Below are 26508 nucleotides of genomic sequence, written 5' to 3'. Positions count from 1 at the left end.
CGCCGAAAGCTAACTTTATTCTCATCGATAATCATTCGCAGGACGTACCATTTCCATCTCTGTGATCTTGGGTCCCGTTGTCCTTTCTTGACCCTTTGATCTTGATTGCGAAGGTCCTTAGGTGTGCGCGGGGCCTACAGCAAGTCCATAATGTTCGGCCAACCCGTCGCTCGCCGTCTGGCCCAACAGACACGCACGATTTCCAGACTGTACAACCCAGCATCGTCGCCGCTTTTGCATGCGTCAAGGAGATCGGCTCGGCGGTGGCAGCACTCTGGCGCTACTGCAACCAACAGTGAAGGAGCTGCTACCGCATCGAATTCTGCCAACACTGAGCAAGCTGCTCAAGCCATTAGCTTTGCCGATAATGGCAAGGGAAATGTTGCCTTCGCGTCAGGTAAGATAAGAAGCCCTCAGCATAGTGAAGAATATAAGCATGAATCTTTGGCTGATATGGCCACGATGCGCAGGCAATTCGAGTGGCGGAGGTGGACTGGCACTGCGAAAGGGCCTCTTCTACGTCATGTTCGGGCTCGCTTTTAGTGCCATTGGAGCGTATGGCTCATGGCATACCCTCAAGACGCAGGGATTGGGTTTTTATTCCGATGAAGAGAGCTTGAAGCGATTCACCCCCGAAGAAGCCGATGTCGAGGCGCGACGAATCGAAGACACAATTAATAACCTCCCCCTGGTGGCTGAGCAGCGCCAGCGCCCAGAAATGGTCGAGTCGCGACCACACCTAAAGATGCCCGGTCAATATCGAGCACGAAGCCTCACCGGTAGCGCATTAACCGGGCCCGGCAAGGTTCCTGTCCCTGCGTATGCTTGGGTTGACAAGGGTGGCAAGTCCCTTGTCTCCGTCGTCTACGTCGGAGAAGACCTGTGCGGCCACCCGGGTATTGTCCACGGCGGGTTCCTGGCCACGATGCTCGACGAGGGCCTTGCACGGTGCTGCTTTGCCGCTCTACCTCACAACATCGGGGTGACTGCCAATCTCAACATCAACTATCGCAAGCCTACTCCTGCGGGCAGCTATCTGGTGCTGAGAGCAGAGACCACAAAGGTGGAGGGCCGCAAGGCTTGGGTCAAGGGACATATTGAATCTGTCGCCGCTCCGGGAGAGGAGCCTACGGTGTATGCTGATGCAACAGCCTTGTTTGTATCTCCCAAGTTTGCAGCGGTAAGTGGAACCCGGCTCGGCATGCCAGACATGTTTAAAAAGTTGATGTTCCTAATTCGCGGATACAGATGATGCCGAAGATTAATTAAGCGCATGCCTAGACGATAGAGATGTGGATGGATTGGCTAATTAGACAGAGTTGCCTTGCGCGTGCAGGAATAGCATACGATTTACTTATACAGCATGGCTATGTATGACGGTGGTTGTGTCATTTGACGCATCATTCTAGCAATGTAGATACATATAGAAGTAATAGACTTGATAGAGCTGAGAATCTGGTGAAATAGATGTTTGCCCAGATAATGCCCCTTTTGGATATACAGACCGACGCCATCTTCTTTTCAAGCATCTTCTTTCGCGGCGCCAGCTGCCAGGTAAATAACAATTTTTCGGCAATATCCAGTCGGCATTCGTGCCCGAACAATCTTTGATGGCGTGATGGCTCGGGACCGGCAAGAAGAAGGTCTCAGGCCGAGCGAACGGCGCCGGAGATGAACGAATTGTCATCAGCCCCCAAGATTACAGAGATGGCGACATCGCCTGCCTAGGAAAAACAGTTCCAGAAGTGCCCGCGCAAAAATAGACATTTTAGCAGCAGTATGAAGGCAGCATAAATAAACCAACACCACATGCGTGTCCCAAAACACCACCACCGATCACGGGCAGCGTAGTCATCGCTCCCACAATTCGCAACGAAACACAGCCATGCCCTTCAACGGAGTGGATAGCGATTAAGCCATGTATGTATGTACAATGCATCGCGTCTCCAGAAAAACGCATCTCCAGATACCCGCACCACAAGCCAAGTGGATCCTCCGTGTCCCCTTCGGACTGTCGCAACCCATCCCGCCCCGGACTGTCGCCATCACGGCGCATTCTTACTCGTCCATCCATTTGGACCTGGCGATGGCGACACCACGAGCGCGGGAAGAAGGGGGGGGGGCCAGAAAAAACCACGCGCAACACCTCAGGGACGGACTACCAGACCAAGAGCAAGAAAAACTGAGTATTCTGTTAGCGGCAGGATGAATAAGTGGACTCAGTAGACTAGGCAGGCTCCCAGGCCGCATGTATTTCAAATGCTCGTGCTGCAACCCGATTTAAACGTCTACTTGCTATCCAGCTTCGTGTTTGATCCTTCTAAGCTCTTCTCCCGTCTCAATTACCTTAATCTCCCCTTTTCACAAGCAGTCTGTCCCAGACACCATACAAAATGGCTACGTATGTGCAGGCGCAATGCGATAAACCCCTCCATCACAACCAACCCGCCAACCAGACTGTCACCGAGTCACCATCATGACGATGCGAACAGCAAACAACCCCCCCCTCTTACAAAAAAGCAAAATCGCAACCATTGACGCATCAAGCGTATGCTAACGACACCAGCAACATCACGTGGCACCCGTCCCTCTCGCGCAAAGAGCGCAACGAGCTCCGTGGCCAGCGCGGCCTCACCATCTGGCTCACCGGCCTCTCAGCCTCGGGCAAGTCCACCGTTGCCACCGCTCTCGAGCAGCACCTCCTGCACCTCGGCCGCGCCGCCTACCGCCTGGACGGGGACAATGTCCGCTTCGGCCTCAACAAGGACCTGGGCTTCTCCGAGAAGGACCGCAATGAGAACATCCGCCGTATCTCAGAGGTGAGTCCCACGGGGGGAGGGCGCCTTTTATCGAGAACCACCAGGCCATGGAGCGGGCTTGTGCTGACCAGAGGAGAATAGGTCGCCAAGCTTTTTGCCGACTCGTCCACTATTGCCATTACGTCCTTTATTTCCCCGTACCGAGCAGACCGTGATGTCGCCCGCCAGCTACACGCCGCTTCGCAGGATGTCAAAGACGAGCCGATCCCTTTTGTCGAGGTATTCGTCGACGTTCCTCTCGAGGTCGCTGAGCAGCGTGACCCCAAGGGTCTGTACAAGAAGGCTCGCGCTGGCGAGATCAAGGAGTTCACTGGCATCTCGGCCCCTTATGAGGAGCCCATCAACCCTGAAATCACTATCAAGACGCACGAAAACTCGCTTGAGGAGTGCGTCGCCCAAATCGTCAACTGGCTTCTGGAAAAGGGATACCTTACGTTAAACTAGGTGGTCGTTTTGCAGCATGAAGCGAAAGGGGAAATGGATAATAAAAGAACAAGAACAAACGTAAAGCATGAATGCGATAGATAGACCACTGTCCTATATTTGGTCATGATGTCTTTTTGCCAGGCATGGCCAAGCGTGCTTCACAGATCATGAAGATAGCTAGAATACAAGCGCCCAAAATGAATCTATGCGGGTTAATCACTCTTCCTTTGTGGCTACACCGTCATCACCTCTCTCTAAAAAAAATGGGTTGCAAAACTAAGCGTGTCCTATCACGGGAATTCCAACTCATAATAAACGTAGGCTGTATACTCGTGTCCTTCACCAGTTCCAAGACCTGCCGCCGCCATCTCCGAGGACATGGCTGCGTCATCTTTGGTGACCCTACCGCGCTTGTCGCGGCCAAAGGCATTGCCTCCCAGGTATGAGTACTTAGAGTCAAGCGCTGCCTTAACCTTGGGTGCCAGCTTGGGAGTGGTCTATGGAGGGTCAGTCAGCTTCAATACCTCTGCGGCCATGTGTTGTCTGGGTCTTTGAAACCCTGAGGGGATACCATACCTTCACCAATGCAGTCACATAGTCAAGCGGCAAACCGTATCGCAATACGGCCTCAACAAAGACTCTCAATGTTAAGACGTGAATCCAGACCATGACACTTTCGCTCCACCCTGTTCGCCCGATGCGAAGAGCCTCACCACAAACCTTGCGCTCCTCATTGGTTACCCGGTCCAACTCACGCTGCTCCTCCTCTCGCCCACCTTCTACATAGGTATATTGACGTGGAGTCCACTTTTGCTCTCGACATTTGTGAATAAATTCTGCGCTATACTTCTTGAAAGTGGCGACTGCGAAAAGAGTGAACTCGTCGTCGTGATCAACTTCTACAGAAGATCGGGGCACGACCATAGGAGATAGCGTCTCATAGGTTTTGACGAATTCCTTCTTGGAGTTGGTTGGCACGGCGATAAGATGTGTTTCAATGTATTCGGAATCTTTAATGAGGAGCTTCGGGTTAACGATGGGAGTCAATGACTTGGTTGCGAGATTTCCTCTGCAAATCCAAACTTCAGTCAGAATACTCGGCTTTGAAGATTGTGAGCAGGTGACGCTCATGGGTATGTCTCACGTCTGGCGCCGCTGCAAAGCAGCAAGGTTCGATTTGACAGTGTTGTACTGGCTAAACTTGGTTTTGACGTCATTGTCCACCGTTACCAGTTCCTGTGGGAAGGACAATTCAGCCAAATTGTCTTGTTTCTCAACATAACAGATGATGATACCTTCTGAAGGGTGTCTATCAGTTCACCCAACGACTTATCGCTTCGATATCGAATCTTATTCCAAGTGAAGCTACGGAGATACTGTTCCGTCGGCTCTATTGAAACCATGTGCTGTCAGCCTCTGACGAAATTTTGATGGCAGATAGTCCAACCGCACGGCAACTCTGTAGGATCGACTTAACTAACTGTCATTGACCATTTTGTAAGAAGCTAGGCGCTCTTCATCATTGTCTAGGACAGATCGGAGCGACTCGCCGACTTTGGTGACGACGGATTGACATGTCGTCTCGAGCTTGGCTAGATCATCGGCTTGCTGAACTAGGGCGTCAAGGGTGCCAATCTTGAAATCGGGGATGTTGAAGGAGTTGACAGAGCCATTGTCTGGCGAAATGGAGGCGCTTAGAGACGAGATGGCATCGGCTTTACTGCTAGAGTCGAAGACGCCGAGGGGCAGGGACACAACGGCATAGCGTGAAGGCATAATGACGGTATTTTGACCGACCGACCGCTGGAGGAGAGGTACGGACGCAGAGATATAATATCGAGGGCCCCAGAGGGGATGATACACGGCTCGGCGCAGAGGGCTCGGAGGGTTCTGAAGAGCGGCCGTCTCGTGGGGGAGTTTTTGATGCGAGAGACGCTGGTACTGCACGGTGGTTGAGACGAAGCTCCTAGGTACTTACCTAGGCACTAAGGTTGGTATTATGTGATGTCGTTCGCTGGGTCTGGAGAGTGGGGAAAGAAGGGCCGTAAGCAGTGGTCCGTACATGTAACCACATGCAGCCGCTGAGTTGCCAAGGAGTAGTAGTTCCAGTCATGGAGTCGAGTAGCATACCCCGCCGGCAGGGCCTGTAGTCAGACGCCAATGGATCACACATGTGCTTATATGTACTCCAGCAGACACGCTCACTACAGGTTATGTGGCTGGCAAAGCCCCTGGGGCTCGCCTGGAGCGACCTGGGACTGGTCTGGACTCATTCAATGTAGTGCCTGGTGATGGCAACTGGTCCCCTCGAAGTCTCTCAATGGTCTGGTACTCCGTGCTTTGTGCGCTGTATATTACAGTCAATATTCCCGTCGTCCGTGCTTCGAGTCGATGCACCCAACGCCGCCTAGAGCCGTCCTTTCGTCTTCTCTTCAATGCGCATCCAACCGACAACAAGCCACCAATGTCCCATCTACTGTCCGCCCACGGCTTCATCCTTCGCACACTCTCGCACTGCGCTTCCCTTGTCTCTGTTGCCAAGCAATCTCCGCTGTCGTCTTTGACGCCCCGTCTCTGTACCATGTGAGCCCGAGAACGTCGCGCCGAAATTTCAGACCAACGGCTCTGTCCGTCGGCAAGGTGTAAGGCATGTAGTTGCGACATCTGGCCATTGACAACTTGACGGTTTCTTCCAGGTTGCAACAATGTCGCCGGTCGCGGGTGCGTCTCCTCATCGCTACAGTGACAATCTCAAAATTCGACGACACCTTGTTGTCCTCCTGCTTCAGGAGCTAACCCACCAATCACAGCTGCAAATAATCTATCCACGGATGGTACATCGGCTCATCGAGGCTACGAAGCTCAACCTGTTGACATAGTAGTCGGTGCGAATGGCGGCTCATCCATTATACTGCCTTCGGATACATCGACGGCTGCAGAGCCCTTGAACGATGGTCAGGCTTATTACATGTTTCTTCCCGCCCAGTACGCTGCAACACACACTAACGCTTTGCCAACAGACATTCCGTATACCTCTGGAAGTTATGCGTACTATGATGGCCGCGTCAAAAACGGTGTCCCTGCCAAACTGCAGAATGTTGACCACGGTAAAAATGGCAACTTTGCCGTCATGCACATGGGAGTAACGAATCTTGCTTCCGCCGAACGGCTTGCCGCAGCGAGACGAACGAGTGAGGGCACTGCAGCTGCTTCCAGGTTGTTCAACCAAGCCGGTTACAAGTCACTACGGCAATTAAAGCAGAACGGCCCAGCTGTAGAATCGCAACAGCAGGAGTTGGTACCGAATACTGCACGCAAGGAGAAGACCAGAGGCAAGCCACAACCTGGCCATGGATTTGCCCAGAGAACGACGTCACTATCGTCCCATGAGACAAAGACGGAGCAGGCTCGACTTTTGACTCTGCTGAGGTCGTTGAACCCTGTCATGGTTGTCGACCAGCTTTGCAGAGGACTCGCATATTTTGGAGGCATACCTGGGGCTCCTCCTCCGGCAGATGATAGTGCCTTCCCGCAGAGTAACGCCGCAAATGGTTCTGGTCATTACTTCGTTGGCTGGCTTGCCGAAATATTTCCAAACGTAGATGCCTCAACAGCTCCTCACCCCAGCGTACCCGACACATCTCCGCCAGGGAACCATCCAGCGACGACTGCCTCTACTTGGATGTCCGTGTCTTCCCCGGCTTCAAAGTCCGCTACTACGGTGTCCGTTGCCCCTACAGTACAAGCGGATTCCTCGCCGACAAAAGAAGGCGCAATTGTTCCAGGAAAGAGGAAAAGAGGCAGGCCCAAGGGGAGTAAGAGCTCCAAGGTCCGCGCAGATAAAGGCAAAAGGCACATGTCGAAGGCACTCAAATACAGCGTGCCACTTGTCATACCCGCTGTGGCTGAAAATGAGAGTGTAGCTGAAGGTGACAATATGGAGGCGGATGTTCCAGTAACAAGCGACGACGCCGCGACGCCCGTACTCCCTGATGATCCTAATACACAATCGAATGCTCCCAAGAGCACTCCGGTGGCTAAAAAGAGGGGTCGACCAAAGGGTTCCAAAAACCGACCAAAGACCAACATCAATGATGAGAATCAGACGGCGCCGCGTACCCACGACCCAACACCTGCACAGACGCAAACAACTCCTACCCCTCCATCTGGCACTGCAAATTCCGAGAATATCATATCTAACAATGACTATTCGGCGCAATCACAGTTTGCAGGAGACAACCTAGGCCGACATCATGCAGAGTCGAGTCCCAATCAGCCGAACATGTCAATCCAACAACCCATCGACGTCAGCACAAGCAACAGCTCGCCAAGAAAGAGACATGTCACACAGCAAAGTCAGTTGGATGTTCTAGGAAGCAACAATCAAGTTGCTCCTTCGTCTCAGGCGCCCCAGGGGACGAAGCGTCAACGCGTTTCAAACGGAAGCGTTCCAAACATTGGTTCCGGATCGCAGCCTGGATTCCTGTCAGGCAATTTCGACTCTCAGACCCAAGGCAATGGCTCTGGAGTTGAAGGAATGGGACTGGGGCCACATGCTACCCAGACATCACGGCTTGGACAGTTCTACATAACGACCTCTCCACAACAGCAACAGCTAGAGTCGCCAAACCTAAGTCATGCCATACCAAGACAGCAAACCAACCATCCATTTGCGTCTCAGCGTATAAATGCGGCGGCACAGAACTACCACTATAACCAACACGGCTTGCAGCAAACCTCTCATCACATGACACCGATTAGCCCCTCGGGTCGCAGCTTTGGTCCGACCATAGCTAACAATGCCGATGTTCGCTTATCTCAAGATCAGGCTAAACAACAACCAGCCGGGCCACAAGCTGGAGGGAGAAAGCAAGGCTATTTCAGCAACCACAATCGACCACCCGGAACTCAATCATCCGCTAATACCGCCCTGGGCGCCTATTCTACTTTTAACACTCAAGGCTTCATGTAGGAAATAAGGACTGCAAGTCGGCCCAAAGAACCGACGGCGCCAGCATACTTGCTTGCGTATTCGTCTTCCTCCTTGCTCTAGAAGAGCTTATTGACGAACTTGTTTTTGTCTCTAATGTTTTTGGGTCACTTCCTTCGAGGCGTCAAGATGGCAAGCATATTCGTATTTTGATCAGGGCTAGTATTTGAAGGATTCGGCGTTGTTTCGGTTCATATCCAACCGGCGGGGAAAATTAATTTCAAGGTTGTTTGTTCTTTCTGACAATGACTGAATGAGACGTTCTTATATTATTTTATGGCCTGTATGAAAAGAGGACTTCAAGAGCAGCTTGATACCATCTTAGATAGCATTATGACAACTTGCAATGCCTGAAGTTACGTATGATTGAAGCTGCATCTCTACTGCGACATTTCTACAGCATTGCAACGGCGCCAGGATTTTTTAAAAAAGGAATAATTTAGCGATGAATTTTATATTCTCGCCAACGCTCTTGGCTTGCTTCTCTTAGGTCCCCGCAAAAAAAGACAAAAGAGACGTTTCGACAAAGTTATGGCACGACTCAAATGTTGCGTCCCAACTATGTGCCTGGCTTGGTTTTCTATAACAGCCATGCATAATGGGGTCTGAGACGAGAAAAAAAAATACACCCAACGCGATAAGTCCCACCTCCTTGTATCCTTTCTTAGCTCTCCCCAATGTACCATGTAGCAACCCATCATGTTCACTCTCTGCCAAATATACGCATGTCGCAGAGGATGAGAGTAAGTTGCTACGTAAATCCAGGAAAAGATTAACGCCTGTAAATGCCCATGGTTCTTTTAAATGCGCAATGAATCCACGCACGTGAACAAATAACATCATCGCTAGATAGCCAACGGCAGATGTTTTTTCCAGTTTACTCCGCATCATCGTCTCCTACACTTGCTGACGGCCTAATGGAGTCGGGGTTATTTCGCCCGTACCACCACTCGTCTTCTTCGTCGAGTCCATCTTCGCGAATAAGGTCCAACATGACCTGCTGATTTCGCTTAATGTCTTGTGTCCTTGATACGATGCGTCGATCAAGAATCAAAGCTTCAGCCGTGGTCAGCCATATTTGTTGTAATACAGGGGTGTCATCCAGCAATTTTTGCACATCGTCATGGCTGAGTGCAGACATGGGGGCGTCAGCTGCCAAACTTGTGTGAAAAACCCAGTTATAGTCAATTACACTGTCCATAAAGTTGGCATCGATTGAGCCCGTATGACTTCTCGTCTTGCCAAATGTCTCGCTAAATGATGACCTGTGTGCAGGCCGATCTCCGCTTGTGGACTTCTTGCGACCAAATCCTTTCAGGCCTAATCGTGACTTGACAGGGGGTGGCTCCGACACAAGCTCCTTGCAGTCCCTGGTTAAGGAGTTGTACCAAACATCAACAGCGGCACGACGGTTGTTGTAGCCCTTGATCTCCCATAGTCTTTCAACTTGTCGCAAGCCTCCAATGCACAAGATTGCAGAATGAATTTCGTCAGATGGGCGGTCTCGCAAATACCCTCTGAGAGATCTCTCAACACGGCCAACATAGGTAGGAGGTCGCAGCCGCCGGCAGAAGGATGATATAATCAGAGGAAAGACCTCGTGCACTCGCAACAAAGTTTGATCATCATACATGTTCATAATCTCGGACTCGATGGGATTCAGAGTATAGGGTTCTTTCCGTAGCCCATGGTCATCGTGTTCGACGATATGCTGGAGGTGCAATTTGCGGTAGGTCTCAAAGAAATGGAAGACGGTAAAGAGAAGAGGGATTAGTCGACGACGCATGCGCTCACGTTGCGGGGTAAACGCCAATTGTTGAGCTTCAGATTGGCGTAAAAAGATCTCTTTTGTGATCCACTCGCACATTAGATGGGCAAGCTTGGCTGCAACATGCAATCGGTGCCACAGGCTGCACAAGTAATGAAAGTTGACCTCGGACTGATCGGTAATCGGATATAAGCGAAGGGCGTAAGCGGGTATATGGGTATCGAGGTGGTATCGAACAATGGGAGCTTCGTTTGCGGTGATAAGACTATGCCACGTTTTGGAGGCAAGTCGGAGGCTGAGAATGTCCGTAAGAGGCAATGATGACAGAATTTCAACCTGTAGTTCGTTTGGGAGAGCTAAGAATAATTGGTCGAAAGGAGAACTAATATAGCTTGTTAGATTGTCGAAAACACAACAAGATGGTGCAAATTCAAACCTTTTTCGGGTTGACTCGGTAGAGGCTCTAATCGGAAGATGCGTCTCGATGTCGACCCCATGAGGTTTTGAATGCAATAATGATACTTTTTGGCGAATACCAAAGAACCGACTCCTATCCTTCTTCTGCTCAGCTTGTTTTGAGGGCTCAAGTTCGACAGTTTTCGTGTCTCGGAGGGGGAGGATGAACGTCGATGAGGCAGCCGCGGACGGCGTTGACAATGTTTCGGATGCATCAGGCAGTTGCTTTTGTTGTTGTGGTTGTTGCTGTTGTTGTTGCTGCTGCTGTTGATGATGATAATCATGGTGGTGGTGACCATGATTTTGTTGGCTAGCGTTGAGCTGGCTCAGCTTTTCGAAGTACCGCTCCGAGGCGAACTCGGTGATGTGAGGCGGGTCCATGGCGACCGCGCGAGGGGGTTGCTCAGGCATGGTGAACAGTCCTTCAGTATTTCGATTCAGAGCGAGTGACGAGAAGAGTTTGCGGAAACGAGCGGCCAGGCCGGCCGGCTCGAGTAGGTAAAGCGCGTCTCTATTGTTGGGTGAGGCAAGCACTAGGCAATCCTGACATGGCTGACTGAAGTCGATCAAGCACGATCAACAGGTGTTTGTAGGAGAAGCACCCAACGTCGTCGGCAAAGATGACGCAACGAAACGGGATAGAACGAGACAACGGAGAGCTTGGGATGGAAAAGAAGAGTGAGGTTACGACGAGGTCGCGGATGAGACTCGAGGCAGTTTTAACGGCTTCAATTCCAGCAGGAGCAGATGGCGGCTGGTTATCGGGGTGATCGTATTCGCTCAAGTCCTACCTAGACCCGAGTCTGAATTGGCCATGTGTTGATAAGGAGAGTGAGAGAGGAAGCGTGCTCGAGGCTATAATACAAAGTAGGTCGTCGGCAGGGGGAACGGCGGGACGTTTCGGTCGTAGGAGAAGATAAGGCAATGGAGGTCGTAATGGCGGGATGAGGAACAGGTGAGGACACAGAAGGGAGCGGAACCGCAGTCAAGAACCAGGACACGGACGAGGAGGCTGACGCTGACGACGAGACGGGAAGCGGGAGATGGGAGACGGGAGATGGGGACGACACGGGGCGTTGCAGCGTGGACATACTACGGAGTACGGACTACAGCCCTGGGGGTGGTGGAGCTATTACTGGAGGGTGGGCAGAACAATTGAGTACTCGAGGACTTGAGCACGGCAAGTTGGGAAGGCAAGAAGGGCAGGGAATAGAGAACGGCGCATGGAGAATGGATGGCCAGCGTGGGCTGGCACCCCAGCCGCCGCCGCTGGTTCGTCGAAACGGCCGTTTGGCCGGCCTAATAGTGGAGTGGGAGCGAGAAGGTACCGACGACGTTTCGATCACACTGTGCCAATCAGCAGCTGCGTGTCTAATCTACGTGGGGAGCCCAGGTCAGGACAGTACACCACGACGGGTCAACTGTGCTCTGGGTGGGCTTCGGCCTCATTTGCGGAGTCACCCAAAATGTCAATATGTGTGTACATCCCAGCTGGCAGCTCTCAGGTGCTAGCGCCTGTGCGGATTGACGGCACCGAGTACGGACGACCGAGTGCTCGACCAACTTTGCAATCGAAGCCGTGGTCGACCATCAGAGACCGAAACCGAACCAGCATATCACCAGCGCGCGAACTTTTAGCCAGCACCCGAGATAACGACTGAGTGCCGGTGCTGGACTGTTGGGTCCAGGAGAAGGGGAAAAAAAGACAGAAAGCCCCCCGACTCTCGCTCCACACGCCCTTCTCCCGCCAGACTTCCTCCACGGTGTCTCCGGTCATCTTGGGCCGACCCCAGAGCCAGACAAAACTGATTCATCCACACTGAATTCCGCTATACAGCCTCAGAACATTGCCATATTTATACAATGCTCCGTACTGTCCAGGCCCTCGCTGGCTTTGTCCGTGCCGTAAAGTTCTACTCCTACACCGTCTTGAGGCCCACTCATGACGGATCTCGTTTGGGTCTTGTCTGGTTGGACACAACCTCACCATGGAATTTAGCCGAACAGGACCGGCGACAACCGTCAGCAATGACAGACGTAAACACCCTTCATGTCCATTTGATATGTCGCTCAATTCTTCGACTCTGATGATCGCGCAGCCTACCGGCTCGCAAGTCCGCGACTCACCAAGGCGACCTAGTTATTCCTACGTGCTTGCATACCTCGTGTCGGGTCGGCATCGCCCACCAGTAGTTCATCTACGATATTGGCACTGTTTTGGGTCGGTGGAATTCCGACAGCCAAGTACGAATTTTATAAAAAAAAAAAAATTTTAAAAAATTGGGAGCATTTACAGGATTCGTCTTCTCTATTCCGCACAACAGCGACCAACTTGTTGGCATCATGGGGCGAGGACGACGGGATCGTCCTTGTGAGCCGTGCTACAAGCTCATTTCCTGTTGTCTGGGGGAGAACCCAACTGCCGAGGCGCATCGTCAAAATGAAGGTTTGAATGGTGTGACATCGGATACTACTACGAAAGGCTTGAAAGGTATTCATTGATTCAATGCCGGCGACGACGCATTCGTTGAGACGGCGATGTAGCACTCATTATCCTACGCCGAGCCTACCATTGCATGGCCGGTGACCATTGGCGGGTGTGTTTATGGGTTTGGGCCTGCTGGCGGCGACTAAATTTGCAGCTGGCAAAGCCGACGTGCGTGTCTTATTATGCGCAGTCCAGCCATTGCGTTGCGTTCGATGTTTGGTCGTTTCGTTTGTGGTTGTCTGACTTTGTTTGATTTGCCTTGAATGCTGCCAACATTTGAACCAGGCAGGCACTTGCTGCAGGGGCCGGTGGAGCGCCGGGTGCCGTCCACCGTCGATGTCATTGGCTTGACATGGACCAACTGGCCACATCCGAGCTCTGCCATGTGCCTCAATGCTGCCAGGCGCTGCATGTGCTTACTCCGTCCTCCTGCCCACCCCATATCACTCCAACCGCATGCCATCTTGCTCTCATGAACAGTAAAATACTGCTCATGACGCAGGATGCAATATACCCGAAATAAGGGCTCATTCTCCTGCGAACGCAACGATTTCGTCCCTGAATTCTTGATACGGCGACGGCCTACCTCAGAACGAGGTCACAAGGGGTGCCTAAGGCCACACCCCGGCCCTTCTCCGGTGGTTTTTGAGACCGACACCCGAACTCAAAGTTCCGTGTCTCGTTGATGTCGATCCAGCCAGCTTGGTGTCTCCTCCAGCAGGCCAACTTTTGCAGGTACTAGTATCAGCCCAGACGTAGCCCCTCAAGCGAGACGCGGTCCGTCAGGACAGTACCAAACACCAGAGGCATTGTTGCTAACTGCGAGGTAGCAGCTAGATAGTTCCAGAGTGCCGCCGGCTAGCATTGGCGATAATTACTTGTTCAATGGCGTAATGATACGATTTATTCTTGGTACTTCATATCTCGGTCACGACATAGATACAATTCTGTCGACTGGCCCCTCTGTTGATACAACGCATTATTACTTCCCGTGTCTACCAATCTAGGGCCGATTCAGTGCCACGGACTCGACCGCGACATTAATGGAGCATCTTGCTGGTGGCTCTTGCGGACCCGACGGGTCGTACCTCTCCACACTGGTGACGCCGGTCTTCTCTTTGCGTGCACTAAATATGTTATGGGTCGACCCGATCCTAAACAACAACACAGATGCACGTAGTATTACAAGGGCACTGAGGATTCCGAGTGATTCGGACTGCAATAATACCAATACTTGCGCTGGGAAGCAATGTCACCACAGTGCTATAATGTTCCCGAGCTCACTCCTTGCCTCCGCTACCGTTGATATCGCTGCCTATCGTCATCCAATCACATGATCACGCCTTTACTAGAACAACATGATTGCCTTTTATAACTTAGTTGTGGAAGGGAATCCTCACCTCAAAAGATGCGAAAGTTAGATCAAACACGGTTGATATTTGATTGTCACCCTCGTCATAGTTTGATGTCTTCCCTTGAGGACTGCGTGCTTCGGCTTGTATGCCAGGTCACTGTTGATAGTTCGCACGACGACAAGCAACGGCCCGGCAATGTACACCCGCTCCAGTAGTTTTTTCGATTCCACGCCGTGCATATCTGGTGCTTTAACATGGCCATGGTCCAGAATCTCCTTGGCATGAAGCACGCATGTAACGGCAGAACATGGGATCGCGTGCGTTGCAGATGCAACCTTATCAGCCAGCTCCACGGATAATGTTCGCTGGTGCGCAGGCACGCTCTCCCTCGCAAATTCGGGGGGGGGAACGTATTAAAAGGGGGAAGCAATTACACCCACTCGCAGGTTCTATTATTAGGCGTCATAAATCCAGTTATTCGAACCAAAAAGACAAATGTGCAACTTGATCATGTCGTTTGCAATCAAGTACTCGATCCGTGGATGACTTTTCCACTCCCATGTCTGAAACCCTATGTACATAACTTGCCAGATAGACGTGTAGAGCAACTGAGTAGACTTTCTCGGTAAATTCATCCGGGCATACAAGCCTTTAAATCATGGAATGAGGCTCAGCTGAAGCGAACTAGCCTGTTACAACAGGACTACTACCAGCAGTGATTGGTAGTGTTGACAAGGTTGGCCGGCACTCTGCCGAGGACGGATGATCCGACAGTGTAAAAATGACTAGAATAGCCAAGTAAATGAATGAATCAAAAGTGCCGCCCAGTGGCAATGTTCCCTGGGGCAGGAATGGAGAAGTCGAGTCGACAACGGCCAGACATCGGCGCAAGTCCAGACAGGAGGTCGTACCGCCGAATGGTATCTGAAAAAGGAAACATAAGGTCAAATGGTGTTCAACCGGTGTGAATGGGTGGGAGGCGAGGGAACGGCAAGTTGGGAGTCTGATAGCCACATGTATTAAGTGCATTACCTGACACAGCATGCATCCTTGCCCGTGACGACGCTTCTGTATCATCTGGCCGGTACATTACTACATTGTACATACATACGGAGTACGTGCGGACGTAAAACAGATGTCCACGGACGATTTGGGTGCTTGGCAGAAGCCGGGCCGGCCGGTGTCATGCTCGGCGGTTCTGTGATGCCCAGTAGAAAAGGCCCCATTCTTTCGTTCAAAGCACTCGGTCAATATGTACTATTCGGCGGCTCTCGTTATCGGGACCCAGCGCCCATGGACGGGTGGGGTCTCGAATTCATTCCGAGATAAGGTTGGTACTCCCATCTTGGGCCATGAAGAGTCGACTCGGCCGTTATTGCGACGCAATGGGGCCTGATGGATACTTGGGTACCAACGTGAACGATAGGGGGTCAAGTCGCGTTTTCTTTGCCGTTATGCCCCGTGGTCGGCACAATACATACTGCAGCACATGCAGATACTTTGGCAGTACTTGGTTAGATAGTATACGCGGCGCATTTAGTATGATCGGGAGGTACCAGGTAAGTAGATAGATACCTTGGTCTGTACCCCCCATGTGCCTGCCCGACTTTCTGATACCTCTCCACCGGCAAGTCGGTCCGGTTGCGAACTCGGCACCATCCAAAAGCTGGGGGCCTTGGAACATGGCACTGGCGTCAGTTGACCGGATTTGGCCAGGTGCAATGGTTGATATTTGATATGATACTGAAGGGAGAGCTGCATTTTTACTGTAGTATGACAGGGTAGGCGCTCAGTGCCCTTCTCGGAGCGTGTGGTGGTCCGGCCAATGGGGGTATATGTCTACATATGTAGTCAGTCCTCTTGCGTGCCTGGGCAATTGCAAGGCGGGCTTGTCATGCAGACCACATGCACGTGTTGGGCTGCCCGGAGGTATGTCCTGGCTGGTGTTTCAGACTCAAATACTCGAAAATGAATAACTGAGAAGAACATTGAACGGGAAAGAGCGATTTCCTTGAACCCGCAGAACTGGCCCGGTGGCCTGGTGGGCTTGGGTTTACAGGATCGCCACGGGTGAAAACTTGCTGCGCGGATTGCTGCATGTGCTCTACTGTTTGGATGAGGGATGATAGTCAAGTACCTAGGTAGGTAGTGCCTGGTTCGATTGTGGCTTTCGGGAGGCTCGTGCGCGCTGGCATTTAAATTGCATGTCCTTGACACTATTCCAAGCAATGCAGGTACGTCGGCCAGTGCTCGAGTGATGGATGTGAAAGAACACGCAGCTCGGGTTAAATAGGATGCACAACTACGATATGCACGACAAATACCATAGAACCATACAATGCGCCGTTGGAGTACAATATATAGTACTTACCAAACATCGTATACCTTAGGCACCTGACATCCGGTGCACATTTTCCCCGCATAATGCCCGTCCCAGAGGGTCCAGGGTAGCAAACAACAGCACTTGCCTCTGATATTATTTCCATCATCGTTCCTCATCGCCTTCTTGTTGTTCACTTGTTTCGCGGGTAGGTGTATGCTGTGAAATAACGCACACACGCGGGATAACAAGCAGTCCTCACTCTCCAGCTTCAACTCTCACTTACTCCAACATGGACACACGACGCTCCAATCACGTCAACCGTAGGCATGCTGGCACTTGACTCGTTGCCCCCCGTTGAGCCTGTCATCGTCGTCGAGTCTTCGATTTGCTGGTCTCCCTTGGCACCCTTCAATGACATGTTGCTACCGACCCCTCAATTTCTATTCTTGGCCAGCAATAGTCTATCTTAGTGCGCGGCCCTGTACCATACCGGACTGGACGTATGTAATGAGTACGTACCAGGTGCGATGAGGAGCTATTTAAAAAAAAAAAAAAAAAACCAAACCAGCCGACTGTCAGTCACCATGATGTTTCCCCGCAGCAGTCGACAGCAGGCAGTAACGACTCCAACGAGTAGCAAGCTGCAAGCACTTGACTGACCGTCTCATTCCGCCACCCTCGTCCATGTCAACGGCTCAGCTGCTCGTCTTGCCACAACGGTTCAAGGCTGCTTTCCAGGTTGCCAGGTTCGTTTTGGCTGGACGGAGAAGATCCGCGTGCCGTGTATTCTCAAACGTCTAATCCCCCACACGATCCAAGCAAGCTTCAAGCTCCAAGCTCTCGGCTAGCTCAGTCGGCCCGCGAGCTTCACCTCTGTTTCTGTCCTCTGCCTCTGCGTCTGCGTCGGATTCTGCTCTGCGTCTGCGTCTGATTCCGGCCCCGACATATCCGCTCACGTCATGTCCATGTCATCAACGCCGCCATCTCGCCCCTGATCCAGGAACTAGTCCCGACTCCATCGCCGGGAGCCAGCTGAACATCACCACGCCGTATGCCCTACATCCACGATGGAGCCATCACCGGAGCCTCCTCGGTCAGCCATGGAGTCTGCCTCTGCGTCGGCCTGTGCGTCGGCCTCGACATATGCGACCACGGTCGACGCGCCGCCTGAATCCTCTATCGCCACGGCTCATCTGGCACGCTTTGAATTTAGCGACTTGGGCACCAAGATCCTCATGGTTGAGTGGCATCCCGGTGCCGCCGCCGCCGCCTCCTCATCGCCCTCCGCGCACTCGTCCACTGGTGCTGATCATAATACTGAAACCGATACTACTGTTGCTGCTGATGCTAACCCCACTACCGGCGGCACTCTCGCCGTCACACATGCACCCTCCACACCCTTGGCCCCTAAGCCTGCTCCAAACACAGATGCCGCTCCCATACCCGGTGCCCAGGCTATCAAGAACCGTGATTCAGTTTCGGCTGCAGATGCCACTGTCTGGGAAGTTTCCTGGCCAGGAAAGTCGACGTTTCTTCCGGCCAGAGACACCGACCAAGATGAAGTGGGGACTCGCCGCCGTGTGTACTTCCTCCTGCCACCAGAAGCATCTATTCCCACAAACGTCACGATCACGCCCCCAGGTCAACCGAGCATCCTGGTCAAACCTCTCCCTGCCATTTTCCCTCCTGGATTCAATGTTGAGTCTGGCACTCGCGGCGTCTTGCATACACTATGGGCAAAGAAGCGCTTGTCGGAGCTCCAGTGCGAGATGGATGCTGAGATGCGAGCTAACGCGGAAAGTGTTGGCTTAGAAATGGCTCTGACTGAGAAGCAATGGATCATTGACAATTTTCTTCCTCCTCCATCCTCACCCGCACCTATGTCTCCTAGGTCGTCTGTCCCCGGCCGGCTGGGAGATAAGCTTAAAGGGCTTCGGCTGGCTACTTCGCCTGAAGATCTAATGCCCAGTGCCACAGGTGAGTGTAATTCCACGTCCCCATATCAATACTTGGGAAACGCGATTAGTTGTTGACATGTGGCCACAGCAAACACGTTTACCGGTGCCGACGTTCCGTCACAAACATTATCGCCATCGGGCGGTGATATTGCTGTATCTTCATTCTCCGCCATTTCTCGTGGCAACGGCCTCACACAAGCCATGTCATTAAACGCGGCCATACAGGGGGACACGCCAGCAATTGATCTGAGCTCTCGTGACGACGACGACGATCTGTTCGCCCTTCCGCTTAGTCCGCGGAGCCCCGAAATGAAAAGGAGCCCATTCAGTGCTCTTTCATGATTGTAAAACCTCGAATTTCGCACAACTTTCGGTGGCTTTTATGATGTGGTTTACTTTTGTCACTTGAACTTGCACATGATACCCATTGATCGCAAGCAATAACAAAAAAAAGAAGAAAAAAAGAAGGAGGAGAAAGAGCAGTTGGCTGGCATGTCGGATACCCTTGTCGTGCCTATCTAAGACTTTCCTCTGGATTGACCCAGATTTTGTTTTGGAGGAGGGACCGAGTAGCGCGTATAACACATAGAGAAGCCCTTAATATTAGCATTGCCAGATAGTTACCCTCACTCTTTAATGGTTTTACAATAGCCTCGACTGGCAAGAGAAGCACCGCAAACATGACGCACATCTAAATATATGTATAGAACGTGAGGAGCAGTGACAAGACGAATCCCGATACAGATCTTTGTGTGAAATTATAAAGGTCATGTAGCATATGTATCCCACCACGCCCAAGGAGAACAGTGTCAATGCCAACCATGCCCTTTGCACAAAATAGCGCCATGGGTTTCCGTTCATTCTCAGCCGCAGATGTAAACATCAACAATTTGTACAAGTTGCCCCTTGAGCTTACATTTTCAGAGAGCCCCCGATGATCCAAAAATATACACGCGTCGCAGCCTCCACGTCCACCCAGCATGTCTAAAGAAGAAGAAAAGGAAAAACAATAAGTCATCAAATCGTAAGCATTAATCGTCGTCGCCGTGGCAATCACCGCCATCCGCCCACCCTCCCCTCATCCCACCTCTCCTTCCTCTCCTGCCTCAAATAACACAGCACCTTTGCCTCCCTGTACCGCCGGATCCACTCCGTCAGCTCCCTCTCCGACGCGGGCACGCCGTCGACGCCCGCGCCGCCGCCCTCGAGGAAGCTCTCCTCCATGGCCTGGCACACGAGCGCCTGCTCCTGCACCCCCTGCGCCAGCTGCTGGTACAGCGAGGCCGGGGAAAACGGGGCCAGCGCGTGGTCCATGTCGGACTGCTTCTGGCGCCACTGCCGCTCGAGGGCGTGCGTCGCCAGCAGCTGCGCCTGCGTCGTGGAGCGCTGGTGCGCGAGCCGCGCCTCGGCGCTGCGCAGCTGCTTCGCCAGCTGGGTGTTTTGGTCCAGCGCCGCCGAGAGGTTCGCGTGCGACGTCTTGGTGCTGTCGTGCGACGAGGTGGGCGCGTGGGCTAGGGCGTTGAGCAGCACGGGGTTGGCGAGGATATCTGCCAGGTCTTGCGTTCTGAGGGGGGATTCCTCCTTTTAGCATGGAGGCAGTAGCGGTTTTGCGGTCTGGGGGGGAGGGGGCAACACGTACGACTTGTCTCTTAGTATTTCGGGGAGCCAGCCGTCGCCCGGGTCGGGGATCGGCTCGGAGACTGTCAGTGGGGGAGGCGTTGAGGCCGCAGAGACAATTTGGCCGTCGTTTGGGAGCGGTCGAGGTAGGAAGGGCGCGGGAGGTGGTGACGAGCTTGTGGTGGGAGTGCTGATGCTGCTGACGTCGTGGCTGCCGCCTTTGGGGGGCGGCGCGGGGGGCGTCGAGCTGTGCAGCTCTGGTGTGAAGCTGGACATTGTGTGTTATGATGCCGTTTTCCTCCCTTTTTTCCCCCGCTGTGATGTGAGTCGGGATGTGTTCCTGGAGGTGTAGTTGAATTAAAGCTGGGAGAGAGGCGCATCGAGCTGCGTGGCGTTGGTGGGGCGGCGACAAACAACCGCAAGGACATTACATTGTGGGGATCCAGAAATCGGAAACCAGGCTGCACATGTCGCAATAGTACCTGACCTATAATTATTTACCCAAGGTACCCATGCGATGAACATGAGATCTTGGTAAACTACACGGTTTACATTACTCCTGCACTAAAACACTAGCCCAATTACAATTCTACTCCGCGTTTCCTGATCTTGTTGCAGGTTATCCTGACTTAGTGTAAAATATGTGCTCTGCACGCCTCAAAAACCTTTAAAACACCGTGGTACTTTCGCAAATGACCCAACTGTCTTTCTTCACTTAGTTTCTGATGGACCACAGATCTCTTGACCACCCCATATATCGTAGCTCCTTGCTGGCCGAGCCCACGGGCCTCTTGCTATCCCCCGTTGCAATAGCTAGTGCCTTGCTGCACGCTGTAAATGCCTCCACGAGTTCCGTCATTCGCCCGGCACTCACAAACGCATCCGCTAGGTCAGAGTTACGTTCTGCAATGACGGAAGCCAATTCCATGCACTCCAGGAGGTGATCGCGTGTCAGACCAGTTCCCGCAAAGTGTAGCGCGCTGACGTATGCCAGGATAGTCTCCGGTAGGTATGCTTGTCTGAGCCTTTTAAGCTCATTGTCGCCGGCTGTAGGGTACAGTTAGCAATCTTGTTAACAAGCATGCGACGGAAGGCGGTTCCCCAGCTAGACATACCTTCAATGCCAGATAAGAGCCAGTTGTGCAACAAGTGCTGCATGTTGTCCTTGGTCGCGTCAATTGTCGCACCCACGCCGTTCCAGAATTCCCGGTTGGATGCATCAGCACTGATATGTGTGTTAGCATTTCCATGTTCTTGCCGTGGGATTAACAAATGCCAACGTACTCCCTAGATATCACAACGAGCGATGCCATAGTCTCGAGGCTGTCGAGCGCCTTAACAAGAGCCTCGAGTTCTCGGTAGTTCCGCGCGTCAGCCATCACCTGCTCTGGCCGTACATTTTCGATACCACTCAGCTGCAGCTGTTGAACCCAGAAGTTGATGTCGTCATACATGGCGACATCCCCCTCGTCCTGATCCGTCATGCCTCGCATAACTTCGCTATAAGAAACCTTCTGCATCAGTCTTCGCGCTGCGTTAAGCCGGCAGTTCCCTGTTGTAGGCCGTTAGCACCTTGCATATACAATCAACGAGTTCGGAGATGCCGGCCTGCAGCTGCATACTAAGGAAGAATTTGTACACTCTTGTGCCAATAGAAAATACCTGGGGCCAGGTTTCGCTGACCGTCAGAAGCCACTCTAGAGATCGGATGACATGAACATCTTTGATGTCAACCTTGTCCTCCTCCTCCCCAAAGAAGTCGGGTTTGATGGGCCTGCCATGTCGAGCAGTTGCTGGGCCATCACCTAAAATGTTAAACAATTTTTCGGCAGCAAACGAGGTTGCATCGTGATCCAGCTCATCAAATAATAGGGTCGCCTGCCTCTCCACGAACGCTAATACGTCTATTCCAGCGCGCTTGATGAGTTTGAGTTGCGTTATGCGATTGTTTGCGTCGGGTTCTTCAATGACATTCCAAGCAAGAACTTCGTAAGATCGAGGGCTGTCCAAGACCGAGCAGTAGAGTGGAATTAGCTCCTGGAGCTTGCATCGTCTTAGGTAGTCTGTGTAACTAGCAAGGATATTCTCCTGGATGAATCGTTTGTCTGGGGGGAACCCAGGCTCCATCCAACTGTGGCGATGGCCTTCGAACCGTTTTAATAGGGCGATGAGGACGAATACGTGAGCGACAATTCGTAATCCGCTGTGCTGTGAAAAATCGAAATACTTCCCCTCTACAACACCATCAGCGGCTGCAAGACCCCTGCGAACAAGACGAGATTTTTCAAACTCATTTGCTCGTCGGGTCAGCACCTGTCCTTGTTCAAAGAGATGACGTTCTAATTCCTTCGCAATGAACGACGCCTGGAGGGCCTTGTTGGGCTCTCTAGCTTGCGCCTCCATGTTTGGTCTTGATTCAATAGAGTTGATGAGTCGTTTCTCAATGCCCTCCTGGTTACCGTGGAACTGCACTGCATCAAATGATGGGAACGATTGTGTCATGCTTGAGGCTACATCAGATGGGCACTGAGATAGCATGTATGCGTCGATTTGTGATCGAAGAAGGGCGTTATAGTTGGCAAAAAGGTAATCGTCCCACGTCTTTGCTACCTTTTCCACACTCAAGATGTCTCCTGACAGCACTCCGTACACAGCCCGCTCGTCATCAGAGGAGCCTCCTTGTCTTGCCAATGCAAAGCACATTCTTCGCCATAGTGCCAAGGCTGACGGGTCAATATTCGATGCGGGACTCTGGTTGTCGTCAACAGACAGTGGCATGGCGGACATTGAGACTGCCCTCCACAACTCCGTCCGCTCTTGGCACCACTCACGTATATCTTTCAGGCTGCTACCTCGTCGCAAATGCTTGAAGCACCCAAGCCATATAGCGCGCTCAAAGAATTCATCTTGAGGTTCTAGCTTGCGGCGCTGTCGGGTGGAGGCATCAGGGTCGAGATGTGTAACTAGCGGTGCGCCGTCCGCGTTAAGATGGGATGCTGTCACGTTGGGCGACTGACGATCTAACAAATGTGGCCATGCTGTCATGCTCTTCCTGAGCTTTATTTTAGATCGTGTGTGAAGCCAGCCGTGGGCAATTATGTCCCCTCTATCCGCATCTTGCTGAAGTTTTCGGGCTAGGTCGTCGATGTCTGGCCCAGAGGCAGAATTGGTTTGCAGCCATTGAAGAACAGCACGGCGCTCCAAGGCAATGCCGTCAGTTGTGAGGTACTCGCTCACATAGTCTCGCCCTGCCGGTTTCGCGGCCAAAAATGGAGAAAATCGCATCGACTCATCATTGGAATCCGAATATCGCAAAGGAAGAAGCCGCCGAAAGAGGTCCCACGTTTCAACCTCCTTTTCCAGCTGCTTTACATCGTCCGAGTTCTCCGTTTTGCCTCCATTGCTCAATCGCTCATCCACGTCCATGTCCATGTCCTCGCTGCCGCCTCGTGCACTCTTGGGTCGCTTCTGTGCTAACCGGCGGATCGCATTCTCGTGGTACTTGCGTGGGAGGTCTAAAACACGAGACTTTTTCTCTTGCACGCTGAGGCCTGGCATTAAGCAAGCATCCAAAGCGTTAGCAAAATCTTCGACCTCTGGCCCAGGGTTTACAACACCCGTCTGCTGTTGCTGTTGTCTCTTGTCCGGGTCCATCTTGTTCGCGACAGGCAGTTGGTTCTCCACTGTATATGGAACTGAGTCGGAAAACAGAACAATCTGTACAAGACGGTCGAATGTGCGGTCGATGACTCTGTCGGGTGCCCGCCAAACAGCCTAATGCTAACCCGTCAGATTGTCAAGAGTCTCGGCTGGGTAGCTTCAGGCTGGCATCGGCATGACTCCAACGCCTGCTGCGAGTGAGGATGATTGGCAGCAACGGGCGATTTTAATCACTGAGCTTATTAATTCGTAGGTGACGGGCAGCGTTGTGGTTGCGATCAGGGAAAGTTGGCCAAGCTCGACGTTGATGGTGTGTTTGCAACTTTGGAAGCCCTTGAGCTCCAACAATGCACCAAAAAAGTTGGCGCTAGACGTGCTAGGCCAGAACGCGCCCAGAGTGCAATTGATTGACAGCGCCCGCGCGGATCAATTGATGGCACATGGCGCTACGGGGTACTGCGATATGCAGTAAAGCGAGGTCAGCCAGCCCCCCAGTGGGTTGATAGAGGCACAAAATTTTGCTGCCTGCTAATCTTCTTTTTCTTCTTCTCATCAATGTCACGGCATTCATATTAGAGTCTCGGAACAAGACCCCCCAATGCTTGTTCAGATCTACGGATCTCTTGCGCGCTCAATGACTGCCTAGAAAATACTCGGCGCTCTTCACAAAAGTTACCTAATTTCTCCTGCTGGTGGACATCGTATACGATGAGCGTTACATGCCATTTTTGTACAACTAATTTCCTTCTACTCCCCTTGATTCATTTGCTTCATCTTCAGGCGGAGCAAACTGGGCTGGGGGCAGCTTGGAGTACTCGCATCATCGCCATTCTTGTGGTAGAATGCGTCGCAGCATTCGTAGAGAGCCTTGACAACGTCTTGACATTTAGCATCATTGTAGTTGTTCCGCGTCAGACAGTCTGTTGAGATGGCCAACGTTAGTGTGTTCTGGTCGCCGTTATGGAGTTAGTCCATGCATGAACTGGTCTCACACCTTGAATTGCGCACTACTGGTGAAGCTGCTGTCAGTCTTGATTGCTGTAGGATGGTTATGCATCAAATCTTGTGGGCGATACTGACTGCTCTTGGATGGCATGGAGGCTTTGCGTCGACATCTGCCTTCAGAGAGCCCTATTACATGGCATTAGCAAACCGTCCAGTCTCTTGCCAGAATGTTGTATAAAGTACCAACCATATTTAAGTCGTGAATATGATGGCTTGTTTTGAGAGCTCAAGAGTGGCCAGCTGTTGACGGAGCAAGCAATCTTGAGTAAACCCATGAGAGAAATGTGCTGTCGAGAATGCTGTTGTCGTCGTCGTCATTGAACAGAAATAGGGTTAGGGTTGGCCAAAAAAGTGGAGGGCAAATATTCCACTGTGCACTCGGTCGCAGCTCGAGGGGCAGGCTGCCGAGTCGCCCAAGCCACCGCCAAGTGCCAGCACTCTCGAGGCCACCAGACTTGCCGCGAGCCACGTCACTGCATCTCGCTGATCAGTGCTTAACTGCCTACCTACGGAGTACGGAGTGGCATGTGTGCCATGTTACACTGTGAAGGGCGCCTCCACCTGTTTCTCACCAGACCAGACCTCTCTCGCCACCGTCCCGTTCCCCGTACCCGCTTCACGCCAGCACAGCCAACCAGATGCCGTTCTGCCAACGATTCCGACATCGCCCAGTGCCTTCTTCCAAGGCCTTCTTCCCTTCTTCAGGTTGCTAAACTCCGGGGCGCAGGCAGGATTTGGCACGAGCCAGGCGACAACCAAACGCAAAACGAAACCAAGGGACCTTCAACCTTTTCCCCGTTCCCCAAGAGCAACCACAACTTGCCTCTTACCAACTTCTCCTGCACCCTTTTTCGCATCATCCATTTCTATCGTCGCATCCGCATTACAAGCGCCCGCCGCCCATACGAAAAAACCACAAACAAAGAAAACAGGAACCATGTCCAACGAAGAAGGCCACACGTCACCAGAGCGAAACGAGGCGCCTGCCGGCTCAGAACACCTGAATCTCAAGGTCACTGACAATAATAACGAGGTGTTCTTTAAAATTAAGCGCAGCACAAAGCTGGAGAAACTCATGAACGCGTTTTGCGAACGCCAGGGCAAGAGCCCCTCGTCTGTGAGATTCTTGTTTGAAGGCTCGCGGTGCCAGCCTACTGACACGCCTGATACTGTACGTTTTTCACCCCGCTGCGCCTCACGCCTTTCTTCGTTCGATAGGCAACCTCCCTTTTGGATTTAACTACCCAGGTAGTCTTGAAGCAGTCCCGTGAGACGTGTATGACTAATCTCCTCGCAGCTTGAAATGCAAGACGGCGATACCCTCGAGGTCCATCAAGAGCAAGTGGGCGGCTCGATTTAAGCCAGATCGGATGCGATAGGACACGCACATGTATTCGGTTGGCTGCTTGGGTTCGGTGGCGTTAGGTAATTCTACAGGACAAAGATGATACAACGGGTCGCATTTTCTGTGCGAACGAGAACGACAGACCGTTCGATTTTTTCTTTTTGCATCTTTGCTTCTGTAAGCATGGATTCACGGAATCCATCAACGAGATAGTTCGCAAGTTTCGTTTTATGATGAATTTCAATACACACAGACGACGTTCATGATTTCTCAATCATCCAAAAACACTCTCACACAC

The 26508-nt window shown here is 52.1% G+C and overlaps 8 protein-coding genes across 8 annotated transcripts; 4 read left to right on the top strand and 4 right to left on the bottom strand.

Annotated features, from left to right (window-relative positions):
- Positions 1-150: 150 nt before the first annotated feature.
- On the top strand, positions 151-3263 carry MAA_00215 (thioesterase; the record flags this gene model as incomplete). The annotated part of the gene is made up of 4 exons (XM_007818213.2): positions 151-397; positions 471-1180; positions 2493-2819; positions 2901-3263. The coding sequence occupies 4 exons, from the start codon at positions 151-153 to the stop codon at positions 3261-3263; spliced, it is 1647 nt and encodes a 548-aa protein (XP_007816404.2).
- Positions 3264-3535: 272 nt separating this feature from the next.
- Positions 3536-5021, bottom strand: MAA_00213 (vacuolar H+-ATPase V1 sector, subunit C; the record flags this gene model as incomplete). Its single annotated transcript, XM_007818211.2, has 4 exons — positions 3536-3742; positions 3822-4314; positions 4390-4543; positions 4727-5021. 4 exons carry the CDS (start codon positions 5019-5021, stop codon positions 3536-3538), a joined length of 1149 nt encoding a protein of 382 aa, XP_007816402.2.
- A 929-nt stretch (positions 5022-5950) lies between these two features.
- On the top strand, positions 5951-8217 carry MAA_00212 (DNA binding domain with preference for A/T rich regions-like protein; the record flags this gene model as incomplete). The annotated part of the gene is made up of 2 exons (XM_007818210.1): positions 5951-5966; positions 6056-8217. The coding sequence occupies 2 exons, from the start codon at positions 5951-5953 to the stop codon at positions 8215-8217; spliced, it is 2178 nt and encodes a 725-aa protein (XP_007816401.1).
- An 895-nt stretch (positions 8218-9112) lies between these two features.
- On the bottom strand, positions 9113-10870 carry MAA_00211 (Cyclin-like F-box; the record flags this gene model as incomplete). Its single annotated transcript, XM_007818209.1, has 1 exon — positions 9113-10870. The coding sequence occupies one exon, from the start codon at positions 10868-10870 to the stop codon at positions 9113-9115; it is 1758 nt and encodes a 585-aa protein (XP_007816400.1).
- Positions 10871-17692: 6822 nt separating this feature from the next.
- MAA_00210 (uncharacterized protein) lies at positions 17693-18925 on the top strand (the record flags this gene model as incomplete). Its single annotated transcript, XM_007818208.1, has 2 exons — positions 17693-18602; positions 18672-18925. 2 exons carry the CDS (start codon positions 17693-17695, stop codon positions 18923-18925), a joined length of 1164 nt encoding a protein of 387 aa, XP_007816399.1.
- Positions 18926-19636: 711 nt separating this feature from the next.
- MAA_00209 (Modifier of rudimentary, Modr) lies at positions 19637-20476 on the bottom strand (the record flags this gene model as incomplete). The annotated part of the gene is made up of 2 exons (XM_007818207.2): positions 19637-20147; positions 20223-20476. The coding sequence occupies 2 exons, from the start codon at positions 20474-20476 to the stop codon at positions 19637-19639; spliced, it is 765 nt and encodes a 254-aa protein (XP_007816398.2).
- Positions 20477-20915: 439 nt separating this feature from the next.
- On the bottom strand, positions 20916-23854 carry MAA_00208 (Nuclear pore protein 84/107; the record flags this gene model as incomplete). The annotated part of the gene is made up of 4 exons (XM_007818206.1): positions 20916-21247; positions 21316-21425; positions 21485-21752; positions 21823-23854. 4 exons carry the CDS (start codon positions 23852-23854, stop codon positions 20916-20918), a joined length of 2742 nt encoding a protein of 913 aa, XP_007816397.1.
- A 1948-nt stretch (positions 23855-25802) lies between these two features.
- On the top strand, positions 25803-26225 carry MAA_00207 (Ubiquitin supergroup; the record flags this gene model as incomplete). The annotated part of the gene is made up of 2 exons (XM_007818205.1): positions 25803-26036; positions 26163-26225. 2 exons carry the CDS (start codon positions 25803-25805, stop codon positions 26223-26225), a joined length of 297 nt encoding a protein of 98 aa, XP_007816396.1.
- Positions 26226-26508: the final 283 nt, after the last annotated feature.

Source organism: Metarhizium robertsii, assembly GCF_000187425.2.
Source record: "Metarhizium robertsii ARSEF 23 chromosome Unknown MAA_Scf_12, whole genome shotgun sequence".
In the NCBI taxonomy this organism is placed as follows: Eukaryota; Fungi; Ascomycota; class Sordariomycetes; order Hypocreales; family Clavicipitaceae; genus Metarhizium; species Metarhizium robertsii.
Note: the sequence above shows the minus strand (reverse complement) of the source record. Positions and strands in the feature narration are given on the sequence as shown.